At 43.0% G+C, this 13,920-nt stretch overlaps 1 protein-coding gene across 1 annotated transcript in view; it reads right to left on the bottom strand.

Annotated features, from left to right (window-relative positions):
* Positions 1–13,920, bottom strand: part of nomo (nodal modulator) — a 78,825-nt gene that overhangs the window by 4,824 nt on the left and 60,081 nt on the right. Inside the window, exon 30 of the mRNA XM_048552030.2 lies at positions 2,137–2,229. Within this exon, the coding sequence (XP_048407987.1) occupies positions 2,137–2,229 (93 nt within the window). The remainder of the gene's footprint in view (positions 1–2,136; positions 2,230–13,920) is intronic.

The raw sequence follows: 13,920 nt of genomic DNA, 5'->3' as shown, positions 1-13,920 counted from the left end.
ATTAGTTTAGAATGACATCATGGTCGGCAGAGAGATACTGAGCTGAAGGGCCTGTTCCTGTGCTGTGCTGTTCTACGTTATTTACTACCCATTACCTCAACCCATACCGTATCTTCTCCTTAAATTTACACAATGTTCCTGTACTCCATTGCACTTGGGGTAGTGGACTCCACAAAATAATGCAGAGGAAAGATCTTGGAGATTGCTTACATGTGACAAAATCATGTTTCTGCAAAAAAATCATTACAGGAATTCACTGTAATACTAACAGAATAATCCAAAGGTAACGAGTAAATGAATTAAAATACCATCAATTTATTTTTGTGACCTAAATATTCATCAAACTATGGAGAAGGGTTAAAAAAACTCACTGAAACAAAACAGCATAATGTATTATGTAAGTTTATGACTGCACATGACACAGTAGATAAGAGCTCCATGGTTTGCCAGGGAAATTAATGCCATGTGAAATTAGACTGCACAAATGACTTTAAGATCAAATGTGGTACAAATGAAATACATCCACTGTGTGCAAGATAAAAAGATTACAACAAAATCTCCTCTTCTGCCACAAATCTGCAACAATGAAACATTTTAAAGCCCCATCACTTTACAATCCTGAAAATGCTTTCTCAATCCTTGTACAAAAAATGTACAGAACTATTATTAAGGGTTTATAAGTAGCTCATCAAACCAAGCAACTGTATTTAATTAACAAATCTCAGATCTTTGTGCTAATAGCATTATTCGGGAATAGCACAACACTTCATTTGCTTTTCCGGGATTTTTTTTTGAAGATGGTGACCCGATACTGATAGAGAAATAAGTGGGCCACAATTCCAATGAAGGTTATTAACGCAGTCACTGCACTTTGAATGATTCCCACTGAAAACAAAATCCTTGCTAAATATATTCTTAATTCTACCCTGTCAATGGAATTCACAAATGGAAAGAGAAAGTCCCATAAATCAATGTTAATGAAGATGCAAATATTGATTGATTTGATTTAGTATTGTCACATGTACCTAAGTACAGCAGGAAGTTTTGTTTTGGTTGTAGTACAGGCAGATCATACCACACAAAGTGCACTAGGGTAATAGAACAGAGCAAGGAATACAATGTTACAGCTGCAGAGAAGGTGCACAAAGAGCGAGATCGACATTAAATTTAAAATTTGAGAGGTCTGTTCAGAAGTCTAATAACAGCGGGCAAGTTGTTGTTCTTTTCACGGGTGGGTTATACTGGCTTCAAAGCAATAGGTGCTGGAGAAACTCAGCAGATCTGGCAGCATCTCTCCACTCTCTCTTCACAAATACTGCCAGAGCTGCTTCAGATCTCTAGCAATGGCATTACTTGTTTTTTTTAAAATTACAGCATTTACAGCCTGTTCTATTAATTCTCCAAATGTCTGTTAAATATAACTTTCCAATTTTCTAGAAATCTGACATCATCCAAACAAGCAGACATTCGCTTCATCAATAAGACCTAGGTGAAAATTAGCTCAATTATATTTGCCATTTTTGATTTGAAACAGTCGGTGGCAGAAAGTCCAAATGTAGCTTAATATCATTGTGAAAAATAATACATAATCCATTACGTTAGCTCCTTGCATTATTATATCTCTGCCTTCTGTGCAGAATCAACTCCCACAGACTCTTTTTGGAATAATTCAAGCGAATGACTAAATTAACAAACACACCAACTTAGGATTTTTTTTTCCCCATGTCCTCCCAACCCGCACTCATGGGAAAAAAATAAGGAGAATCTGACATTTGATGACATTAAAATACTTATTTTGTGACCCACACTTTAGTCTAATAAGCACCAGCTGTAGTTAACAGAAATACTCCCAACTGATTCTATATTTGTCAACCTACAGTGAAAAGCGTTTGTGTCCTAACATTCTGGACTAGTTTGGACAATTTTATTATGCTATGCATCATAGCTTGAAATTCTATTTGCATCATTTGCCAGGAATGGTTCATTTAATAATCTTGTGCACAAATGTTGCTAATTTTTAGAAACAGGCTTTTTAAAACAAACAACATTACTCTTGACTTGAAAATACAGAATAAAATGGCCTCATGCTGTCCCCAGCCACGCAGAGCCGCAGCATAATTTGTAAAGAAACTTTACCTTGTCATGATTGTAACCAGCCAGAAGCAGGAGCAGAGTAAGAGGCAAGGCAATGTACGATCCCTGGGCAACATCCTGCTCAGGAAGCTTTCTCTGCAAGAAGATGATATAACACAGTGAGACTGGGCCCTTCCTTTTTCTTTATTGGAGTCAGAGAGTTTTACAGCACATAAATGGACCATTCGGTCTAATTCGTCCACGCTGACCAGATATCTGAAATTAATCTAGTTTCAACATTTAGCTCATATACCTCTAAATCCTCCCTATTCATATACCCATCCAGAAGCCTTTTGAATAATGCATCTGTACCAGCCCCCACCACTTCCACTGGCAGCGCATTCCATACACACACCACCTTCTGTGTGGAAAAAGTTGCCCTTCAGGTCTCTTTCAAATCTTTTCCCTCACAGCTCAAACCTATGCCCTCTAGTTTTGGACTCCCCTACCCTGGGAAAAAGACTAGTCACCCTATCCATGCTCCTCATGATTTTGTAAGCCTCGGTAAGGTCAACCCTCAGCTTCAGACATTCCAGGGAAATAGTACCAACCTATTCAGCCTTTCCCAATAGCTCAAAGCCTCCAAACCCAGAAAGATCCTTGTAAATCTTTTCTGAATCCTTTCATGGGTAACAACATCCTTCCTACAGCAGGGAGACCAGAATTCAATGTAGTATTCCAAAAGTGGCCTAACCAATATCCTGTAGAACCGCGACATGACCCTCCCAACTCCTGTACTCTATGCGCTGACCAATAAAGGCAAGCGTTCTAAAAACACTGCCCTCACTATCCTGTCTATCTGTGACTCCACTTTGAAAGAACAATACACCTGCACCCAAGGTCTCTTTGTTCAGCAACACTTCTCAGACCCTACCATTAACCATATAAGTCCAGCCCTGGTTTGCCTTACCAAAATGAAACACCTTACATTTATCCAAATTAAATTCCATCTGCCATTCCTCAGCCCATCTGATCAAGGTGCAGTTGTGCTCTGAGATAACCTGCTTCCCTGTTCACTACACCACCAATTTTGATGTCATCGGCACACTCACTACCCATAACTCCTAAGTTCACATCCGAACCATCTGTACAAATGACAAAAAGCAATGGACCCAGCACCGACTCTTGTGGCACATCTCTGGTCACAAGTCTCCAGTTCGAAAAGTAATCTCCTACCACCACCCTCTGTCTGCTACCTTCAAGCCAATTTTGTATTCAATTGGCTAGCTTCCTCGGATCTTCAGTAAGGCATTTGATAAGGTTCCCCATGGTAGGCTCATTCAGAAGGTCAGGAGGAATGGGATACAGGGGAACTTAGCTGCTTGGATACAGAATTGGCTGGCCAACAGAAGACAGCGAGTGGTAGTAGAAGGAAAATATTCTGCCTGGAAGTCAGTGGTGAGTGGAGTTCCACAGGGCTCTGTCCTTGGGCCTCTACTGTTTGTAATTTTTATTAATGACTTGGACGAGGGAATTGAAGGATGGGTCAGCAAGTTTGCAGACGACACAAAGGTCGGAGGTGTCGTTGACAGTGTAGAGGGCTGTTGTAGGCTGCAGCGGGACATTGACAGGATGCAGAGATGGGCTGAGAGGTGGCAGATGGAGTTCAACCTGGATAAATGCAAGGTGATGCATTTTGGAAGGTCGAATTTGAAAGCTGAGTACAGGATTAAGGATAGGATTCTTGGCAGCGTGGAGGAACAGAGGGATCTTGGTGTGCAGATACATAGATCCCTTAAAATGGCCACCCAAGTGGACAGGGTTGTTAAGAAAGCATATGGTGTTTTGGCTTTCATTAACAGGGGGATTGAGTTTAAGAGTCGTGAGATCTTGTTGCAGCTCTATAAAACTTTGGTTAGACTGCACTTGGAATACTGCGTCCAGTTCTGGGCGCCCTATTATAGGAAAGATGTGGATGCTTTGGAGAGGGTTCAGAGGAGGTTTACCAGGATGCTGCCTGGACTGGAGGGCTTATCTTATGAAGAGAGGTTGACTGAGCTCGGTCTCTTTTCATTGGAGAAAAGGAGGAGGAGAGGGGACCTAATTGAGGTATACAAGATAATGAGAGGCATAGATAGAGTTGATAGCCAGAGACTATTTCCCAGGGCAGAAATGGCTAGCACGAGGGGTCATAGTTTTAAGCTGGTTGGTGGAAAGTATCGAGGGGATGTCAGAGGCAGGTTCTTTACGCAGAGAGTTGTGAGAGCATGGAATGCGTTGCCAGCAGCAGTTGTGGAAGCAAGGTCATTGGGGTCATTTAAGAGACTGCTGGACATGTATATGGTCACAGAAATTTGAGGGTGCATACATGAGGATCAATGGTCGGCACAACATTGTGGGCTGAAGGGCCTGTTCTGTGCTGTACTGTTCTATGTTCTATGTTCTATGTAACCTTGTTAACCGGTCTACCAAGCAGTCTACCTTGCTGAATGCCTTGAAGTCCACATAGATAATCACTGCCTTCATCAACACTTTCTGTCAGCTCTTCAAAAAACAAAACTCAATCAATTATTCTTTAATGCCATGTGGACATTACTGATGAGACCAGCATTTGTTGCCCAATACTAACTGTTGCTGAACTGTGTGGTTCCCTCAGCCATTTCCAGAAGACATCGAGCACATTGTTGTGAATCTGGAATCACATGTAGGTCAGACCAAGTAAAGGCAATAGATTTCCTAAGGCCTCGACTGAACCAGAAGGGATTATAACAATCATCAATGGCTATACGGTCAACATCAGACTTGCTTTTTGACTCCTGAATTTTACTGAATTCAAATATCCCCACCTGCCGTGATGCAATCTGAACCCATGTCCCTAAAATATTTGCCTGGGCCTCTGGGTTACTAGCCCAAGCGACATTATCATTATGCCCCTGGCCTCCTGTCTATAATGCAATATAAAGACAAGATTGGGATAAGATCGCCCCAAATTATTACTTATTTTGTTGATGATAGAAATTCTTAATGGAGGGGGGACAACATAGTCTAGAGATATATAGGACAGACCCTTCAGTGCAATTCATCCATGCTAACCAGATATCCTAAATTATTCTAGCCCCATCTGCCAGCATGTAGCCCATATCCCTCTAAACCCTTCCTATTCATATACCCATCCAGATGCCTTTTAAATGTTGTGATTATACCAGCCTCCACCATTTCCTCTGGCAGCTCATTACATACATGTGCCACCCTCTGCGTGAAAAAGTTGCTCCTTGGGTCCCTTTTAAGTCATTCTCCTCACACCTTAACCTAAGTCCTCTAGTTTCAAATAAAATTACACAGAGCTGGTTATAAGCCTGTGACCCTCAAAGACATTTTTCTTATGTACTGATGTGAGTTTTAGCTGGACACCAAAAACAGTCATGGAACTACCAACTAAAGAAAATTGACTCTCATAATCTTTCCCCTACATGTACACCTAAAGTAGCAGCTTTAAGAATTGCTCAGAGACCTGCCCAAGTGGGATAATGGAAATATAGTTACATCGATGTCATTATAAATCAAAGATCCAGTTGTGTAATATGCAATGAAACTGATTTACATTGACTGTCATAAACTCATATTAAAACGCAAAGCCTTCACAGAATTTCAGTAATTCCCAGAGAAATTCAGCACTTTTCCCTCAGTGACATAGTTACTTATTACAGATCACCACTGCAATGATGGAAAATGTCTCCAGAACTATTCTCATTGCTTCTAAACCAAATCAGACTTAACAGCCCATCAAAAAGAAAAGCTCCAAAGTTTAACAACTAAATCATAGCTGCACTCCCATCAATTATTCCCTAAAATGGAATGTATGCTGGCAAAATCTACAAATTTTGACAACGGTTATAAAAACAAGTCATAATCATAGCTAAAGATGACAATTCATGACTGTTTACGGGCTTCAACCTAACATAAATCCAGTTTGCTGACTTTTTTAAAAAAATCTGCTTTCAGAATAGGGGCATCGCTGGCAATTATTACCCTACAACAGTCCTTTCACAAAATCCACCAACCCCCAAATACTTTTCCCGCTACCACTGATTCCATCTCCCTCTCTAGTCACTGACTCAAGCTGTACTGTACACAAACTTAGCACCCCATCTGAAACAAAACCAGAAACTGCTGGATAAACTCAGCAGGTCTGGCAGCATCTGTGGAGAGAAAGCAGAGTTAACACTTCAAGTCCAGTGGCCCCTGACCTGGGTCTGAGATTCCAACTCCAAATCATTTTCATTGTCACAAATATCCTTTCTCACTTCTTAAATATTTCTCTCCTTGTCCCTCAACTGCTCAAACCCTGGATTTGGTTACCTCCAATGCCGTCCAGCTGGTCTATCATCCTCCCTCCACAACCCTAAACTTAGCAATTGCTTTGATGCCAAAATAATCACATTTTCTGTTCAACCATTACTGCTGTTGATCAACATTAATCCCTATCTCCTAAACACTTCCATTTTGAAAACAGTTGCTTTAAATTGGTTTGTATTTTCTCAATTGTAGAAGATTACTTTGAAATGTAGATAAGGCAAACGATAACAATGCCATACATCGACTGTAAGAGAAATGTAAGGACGTTTTGAAATTGCAGAGCAAAAAGTACTCTTACAAACTAACATTCAAAAAAAGCAAAGGTCAATATTCCAGCCACTGGATGACAGCTGGCAAACTACAGAGATCCCTAAATAAGAACATGAATAACTGTGGATACTGGAAATCAGAAAATAACCAGAAACTGCTGAAAAGCTCAGCAGGTCTGGCAGTATCTCTAGGGAGAAATCAGAGTTACTTCCAATTTCTCTCCACACATGCTGCCAGGCCTGTTGAGCTTTTCCAGCAATTTCTGTTTTTATTTGCAGTGATGTCTTCTGGGCGGCAGCAAAAGAGGGATTGACTTAGATACAGCTGGATGATGCATGTTAGACAGTAGTTGCAGACAAGCTACAGTGGTTATTTGAGGACAATTCAGGAAAGGCAAGTGTTATACTGTGACCCAATCCCCTAGCAGGAGCAACCACTGAAGATTTAAGAGACAATTTGATCGAAGTGTTTAAAACTCAAAGGATTTTGGTAGCTTTTCAGAACCCACCGCATTTGTCTCATGCAAATCGAAAACAAAGGGACACAATTTCAAAATTTGAGCTAGACCATTCAGGAGGGAATAAGCAACTTTTCATAAATTGCTGTAAAATTTAGGAACTCATTCCCCTACAATAAAAATGGATAGGAAGGCATAGTTGAAGCTTTCAGCAAAAGTGACAAGGGATATTGACCAAAGGCAGTTAAATAGAGCTGAGATGGAGGAATAAAATAATTTGGGAGCAAGCCTGATTGGGTCTATTTCTGCACATGGTGACCCTCATGCTCAAGCCCCTCACCTCCCCATCTTTGCAACTCTGAGAAGTTGGTGTTCTTTCAACTCTGGCCTCTTGTCCATTCCATTCTTACTTCATCCCACCGCTTAGCCCTTAAGGTCTGCAATTCCCTTCCTAAAACTCCCTCTCACTCTCCTTTAGGACACTGCTTAAAACCCACCAAGGTTTAGTCATTTTTCCAACAATTTCTTTTGGTTCACTGTCAGTGTGTGTGCCTTATGACCTTGTGAAAGATTTTGGGATGTTTTACTATGATCAAGGAGTTAAATGAATACAAGTTGTTACTGAAGATGGTGTTGGATCTTCTTTTCAAACAATCTAATACAATGGAGTGGTTTCCTCAGTCAGCTCAAGAGGGTAGCTAAGAGTCAACTATGCGATAACTTAGAGCCGCAGTCACATGTAAAGCTGACTGGAAAGCTGATGAATCTTTCTCTGCAATACTTTAGGGAACTACATGTTTTTTTACAACAATCCTGCAGCTTCCTGGGCACTAATTTAAATCAAAAACACTACTGAATTGAGAATCAAAATGGTTCAGGCAGAATGAGTAAAGGGATAATTGGGACTTGGTGCACATTTGAGGATATAGACAGTGACATTGTAAGTGAGCTAAAGTTTATGGAGGATGGAAAGCGGGAAACTGGCTGGGGCACGACTCGAATAGTTTACTCATTGGTATCTTCGAGTCTTGGAAATAGGATTAATCCTGGAGTTTCCTGGACTTAAACTTCAGTATGTACAAACTCACAGGTTTACCACAGTCAACAGTCACTTTGTTACACTGCTACTTTTGTGGTGGCACCATCCAGAACTTCTTTTGATCATCAAGAAGGAAGTAGCAACATAAAGCCATCACAAAACTGTTCAAAACTACTGTAGTGAGACTAATGTTTATCGTTCAATACAATAACTGAATCATTTGCAGGATGCCCTATTGACAAGAAATCAGATTCTGCTTAAAAAGCACCCCTTACTGAGTTTAGTAAAATTCAACGTAGTGTGTAAAAGTTAATTAGGTGATGGCTGATTCAAGTAATTTAAAACAAGACAATTTAGGCTTTACAGTCTCCGAAACAGATTTCAGTTTTAAGTTTAAAAGACTGAAGAAATACAATGTACACCTGGTTAAAGATCACAGCTCAGTAACTGTTGCAATAGTTTGGATTCATTTAATTTTATCCTCTGAGTACAATGCTTCAAAGTAACAGATAAACAAGTATAATCATATGTCAATGTTAACTCAAGAGCCTTGTAGCAAATTTCAACAATGAATTGCCATGCATGTTACCATTAAATATTAATTTATATTGGTTAGATAGTGGAAAAACCTTTGCCTGGACACTAGAGTTAATAGAACATAAAAAAGTACAGCACAGTACAGGCCCTTCGGCCCACAAAGTTGTGCCGTGGAATAATCCTAATCCAAAAATAAAATAACCTAATCTACATTCCCCTCAATTCACTGCTGTCCATGTGCATGTCCAGCAGTCACTTAAATGTCACTAATGACTCCGCTTCCACGACTTCCACGCGCTCACAACTCTCTGGGTGAAGAACGTCCCTCTGACGTATCCTCTCTACCTTCCTCCTAACACCTTAAAACTATGACCCCTCGTGGCAGTCAATCCTGCCCTGGGGAAAAGTCTCTGGCTATCGACTCTCTCCATGCCTCTCATTCCCTTGTACACCTCGATCAGGTCACCTCTCTTCCTCCTTCTCTCCAGAGTGAAAAGTCTGAGCTCAGTTAACCTCTCCTTGTAAGACAAGCCCTCCAATCCAGGCAGCATCCTGGTAAACCTCCTTTGCACCCTCTCCAAAGCCTCCACATCTTTCCTATAATAGGGCAACCAGAACTGGGCACAATATTCCAAGTGTGGTTTCACCAGGGTTTTGTAGAGCTGCAGCAAAACTTCACGACTCTTAAACTCGATCACCCCTGTTAATGAAAGCCAAAACACCATATGCTTTCTTAACAACCTTTATCACTGCTGGGGGGGTTGACCTACCAGAGGAAAGCCATAGTAGTCAGTTCTCTGGCACTGAGCCTGACACTGTGGCAAAGAAGGGAAGGGGGCAGAATAGAAAAGTACTCGTGGTAGGGGACTCGATAGTTAGGGGAATCGACAGGAGATTTTGTGGGCAAGATCGGGATTCCCGGAAGGTATGTTGCCTCCCTGGTGCCAGGGTCCGGGACGTCTCCGATCGGGTGTATAAAGTTCTGAAAGGGGAGGGTGAACAGCCAGAAATCGTGTTACATATTGGCACAAATGATATAGCCAGAAATAGGTTTGAGGATATAAAAAGTGATTTCAGGGAGTTAGGATGGAAGCTGCAGAGCAGGACGAACAGAGTAGTGTTCTCTGGTTTACTACCGGTGCCACGAGATAGCGAGGTGAGGAACAGGGAGCGGGCGCAGCTGAACACGTGGCTACGCAGCTGGTGTAGGAGGGAGGGCTTCAGATATGTTGATAATTGGGATGCCTTCTGGGGAAGGTGGGACCTGTACAAGAAGGACGGGTTGCATCTGAACTGGAAGGGGACCAATGTCCTGGGTGGAAGGTTTGCTCGAGTAGTTCGAGAGGGTTTAAACTAGTATGGCAGGGGGGTGGGAACCTGAGCTGTATACCAGAGGTGAGCGTTGATGCAGGTGAGGCAGTAGCAAGAGGTAGACCAGCTAGTGGGAAGGATTTTCCTGGGAAGGAACCAAGGGATCGGTTAAAGTGTGTTTGCTTTAATGCAAGGAGTATCAGGAATAAAAGTGATGAACTTAGAGCATGGATCAGTACCTGGTGCTATGATGTTGTGGCCATAACAGAGACATGGGTTTCTCATGGGCAGGAATGGTTGCTGGATCTTCCAGGGTTTAGAACATTTAAAAAGAATAGGGAGGGGGGAAAAAGAGGAGGGGGTGTAGCACTACTAATCAGAGAGGGTATCACAGCTACAGAAGCTTCCATTGTCGAGGAAGATCTGCCTACCGAGTCAGTATGGGTGGAAATTAGGAACAGCAAGGGAGTAGTCACCTCGTTAGGGGTTTACTACAGGCCCCCCAATAGCAGCAGGGAGATTGTAGAAAGCATAGGTCGACAGATTTTGGAAAAGTGTGGACGCAGTAGGGTTGTTGTAATGGGTGACTTTAACTTTCCTAATATTGATTGGAACCTCCTTCGAGCAGAAGATTTGAATGGAGCTGTTTTTGTAAGGTGTGTTCAGGAGGGTTTCCTAACGCAGTACGTTGACAGGCCGACGAGGGGAGAGGCCATTCTAGACTTGGTGCTCGGAAACGAGCCGGGGCAGGTATCAGATCTTGTGGTGGGAGAGCATTTTGGTGATAGTGACCATAACACTCTCTCATTCTACATAGCTATGGAGAAGGAGAGGATTAGGCAGAATGGGAGGATATTTAATTGGGGAAGAGGAAACTATGATGCGATTAGACACGAGTTAGGAAGCATGGACTGGGAGCAGTTGTTCCATGGTAAGGGAACTATAGACATGTGGAGATGGTTTAAGGAACAGTTGTTGGGAGTGATGAGTAAATATGTCCCTCTGAGACAGGCAAGAAGGGGTAAGATAAAGGAACCTTGGATGACGAGAGCGGTGGAGCTTCTAGTGAAAAGGAAGAAGGTAGCTTACATAAGGTGGAGGAAGCTAGGGTCAAGTTCAGCTAGAGAGGATTACATGCAGGCAAGGAAGGAGCTCAAAAATGGTCTGAGGAGAGCCAGGAGGGGGCACGAGAAAGGCTTGGCAGAAGGAATCCGGGAAAACACAAAGGCATTTTACACTTACGTGAGGAATAAGAGAATGGTCAAAGAAAGAGTAGGGCCAATCAGGGATAGCATAGGGAACTTGTGTGTGGAGCCTGAGGAGGTAGGGGAAGCCCTAAATGAGTTTTTTGCTTCTGTCTTTACGAAAGAAACGAACTGTGTAGTGAATGAAACCTTTGAAGAGCAGGTGTGCATGCTGGAATGGATAGAGATAGAGGAAGCTGATGTACTGAAAATTTTGTCAAACATTAAGATTGACAAGTCGCCAGGCCCGGATCAGATTTGTCCTCGGCTGCTTTGGGAAGCGAGAAATGCAATTGCTTCGCCACTTGCGAAGATCTTTGCATCCTCGCTCTCCACTGGAGTCGTACCTGAGGACTGGAGAGAGGCAAATGTAATTCCTCTCTTCAAGAAAGGAAATAGGGAAATCCCCGGCAATTATAGACCGGTAAGTCTCACGTCTGTCGTCTGCAAGGTGTTAGAAAGGATTCTGAGGGATAAGATTTATGACCATCTGGAAGAGCATGGCTTGATCAAATACAGTCAACACGGCTTTGTGAGGGGTAGGTCATGCCTTACAAACCTTATCGAGTTTTTTGAGGATGTGACTAGTAAGGTTGATGAGGGTCGAGCTGTGGATGTGGTGTATATGGACTTCAGTAAGGCATTTGATAAGGTTCCCCATGGAAGGCTCATTCAGAAGGTCAGGAGGAATGGGATACAGGGGAACTTAGCTGCTTGGATACAGAATTGGTTGGCCAACAGAAGACAGCGTGTGGTAGTAGAAGGAAAATATTCTGCCTGGAAGTCAGTGGTGAGTGGGGTTCCACAGGGCTCTGTCCTTGGGCCTCTACTGTTTGTAATTTTTATTAATGACTTGGACGAGGGAATTGAAGGATGGGTCAGCAAGTTTGCAGACGACACAAAGGTCGGAGGTGTCGTTGACAGTGTAGAGGGCTGTTGTAGGCTGCAGCGGGACATTGACAGGATGCAGAGATGGGCTGAGAGGTGGCAGATGGAGTTCAACCTGGATAAATGCGAGGTGATGCATTTTGGAAGGTCGAATTTGAAAGCTGAGTACAGGATTAAGGATAGGATTCTTGGCAGCGTGGAGGAACAGAGGGATCTTGGTGTGCAGATACATAGATCCCTTAAAATGGCCACCCAAGTGGACAGGGTTGTTAAGAAAGCATATGGTGTTTTGGCTTTCATTAACAGGGGGATTGAGTTTAAGAGTCGTGAGATCTTGTTGCAGCTCTATAAAACTTTGGTTAGACCGCACTTGGAATACTGCGTCCAGTTCTGGGCGCCCTATTATAGGAAAGATGTGGATGCTTTGGAGAGGGTTCAGAGGAGGTTTACCAGGATGCTGCCTGGACTGGAGGGCTTATCTTATGAAGAGAGGTTGACTGAGCTCGGTCTCTTTTCATTGGAGAAAAGGAGGAGGAGAGGGGACCTAATTGAGGTATACAAGATAATGACAGGCATAGATAGAGTCGATAGCCAGAGACTATTTCCCAGGGCAGAAATGGCTAGCACGAGGGGTCATAGTTTTAAGCTGGTTGGTGGAAAGTATAGAGGGGATGTCAGAGGCAGGTTCTTTACGCAGAGAGTTGTGAGAGCATGGAATGCGTTGCCAGCAGCAGTTGTGGAAGCAAGGTCATTGGGGTCATTTAAGAGACTGCTGGACATGCATATGGTCACAGAAATTTGAGGGTGCATCCATGAGGATCAATGGTCGGCACAACATTGTGGGCTGAAGGGCCTGTTCTGTGCTGTACTGTTCTATGTTCTATGTTCTATCCACCTGGGTGGCAACTTTGAGGGAGCTATGTACTTGAACACCAAGATCCCGCTGTTCCTCCACACTGCCAAGAATCCTGCCTTTAATCCTATATTCAGCATTTAAGTTCAACCTTCCAAAACGTATCACTTCGCATTTATCTAGGCTGAACTCCATCTGCCATGTCTCAGCCCAGCTCTGCATTGTCAATGTCTCGCTGAAGCCTGCAATAGCCCTCGATACTATCAACGGCACCTCCAACCTTTGTGTCATCAGCAAACATACTAACCCACCCCTCAACCTCCTCATCCAAGTCATTTATAAAAACTACAAAGAGCAGAGGCCCAAGAACAGAGCCCTGTGGGATACCACTCAGCACTGACCTCCAGGCAGAATACTTAGCATCTACAACCACTCTCTGCCTCCTGTCAGCCAACCAATTCTGAATCCAGACAGCCAAATCACCCTGTATCCCATACCTCCTGACTTTATGAACGAGAGAAAGGACATTTTATTCTATCTCGCACATCACCAACTCCAACCACACGGATTACCTGCGCCTAACCGTGCCATACCACACAACAATAGAACCCCTACAGTGTGGAGGTCATTCGGCCAATTCGGACCCTCTGAGGAGCATCCCGCCCAGATTCACCACTCCCCCTACCCTATCCCTGTAACGCTGAATTTAACATTGCTAATCCACCTAGCCTATACATCGCTGGACACTACGGACAATTCAGTATAGTCAATCTACTTAACCCACACATCTTTGGACTGTGGGAGGAAACCCAAACAGACATGAGAAGAATGTGCAAACTCCACATAGACAGCTGCCCGAAGGTAGAATCAAACCTGCGTACCGGGCGCTGAG

Source organism: Stegostoma tigrinum, chromosome 23 (assembly GCF_030684315.1).
Source record: "Stegostoma tigrinum isolate sSteTig4 chromosome 23, sSteTig4.hap1, whole genome shotgun sequence".
Classification (NCBI taxonomy): domain Eukaryota; kingdom Metazoa; phylum Chordata; class Chondrichthyes; order Orectolobiformes; family Stegostomatidae; genus Stegostoma; species Stegostoma tigrinum.
Note: the sequence above shows the minus strand (reverse complement) of the source record. Positions and strands in the feature narration are given on the sequence as shown.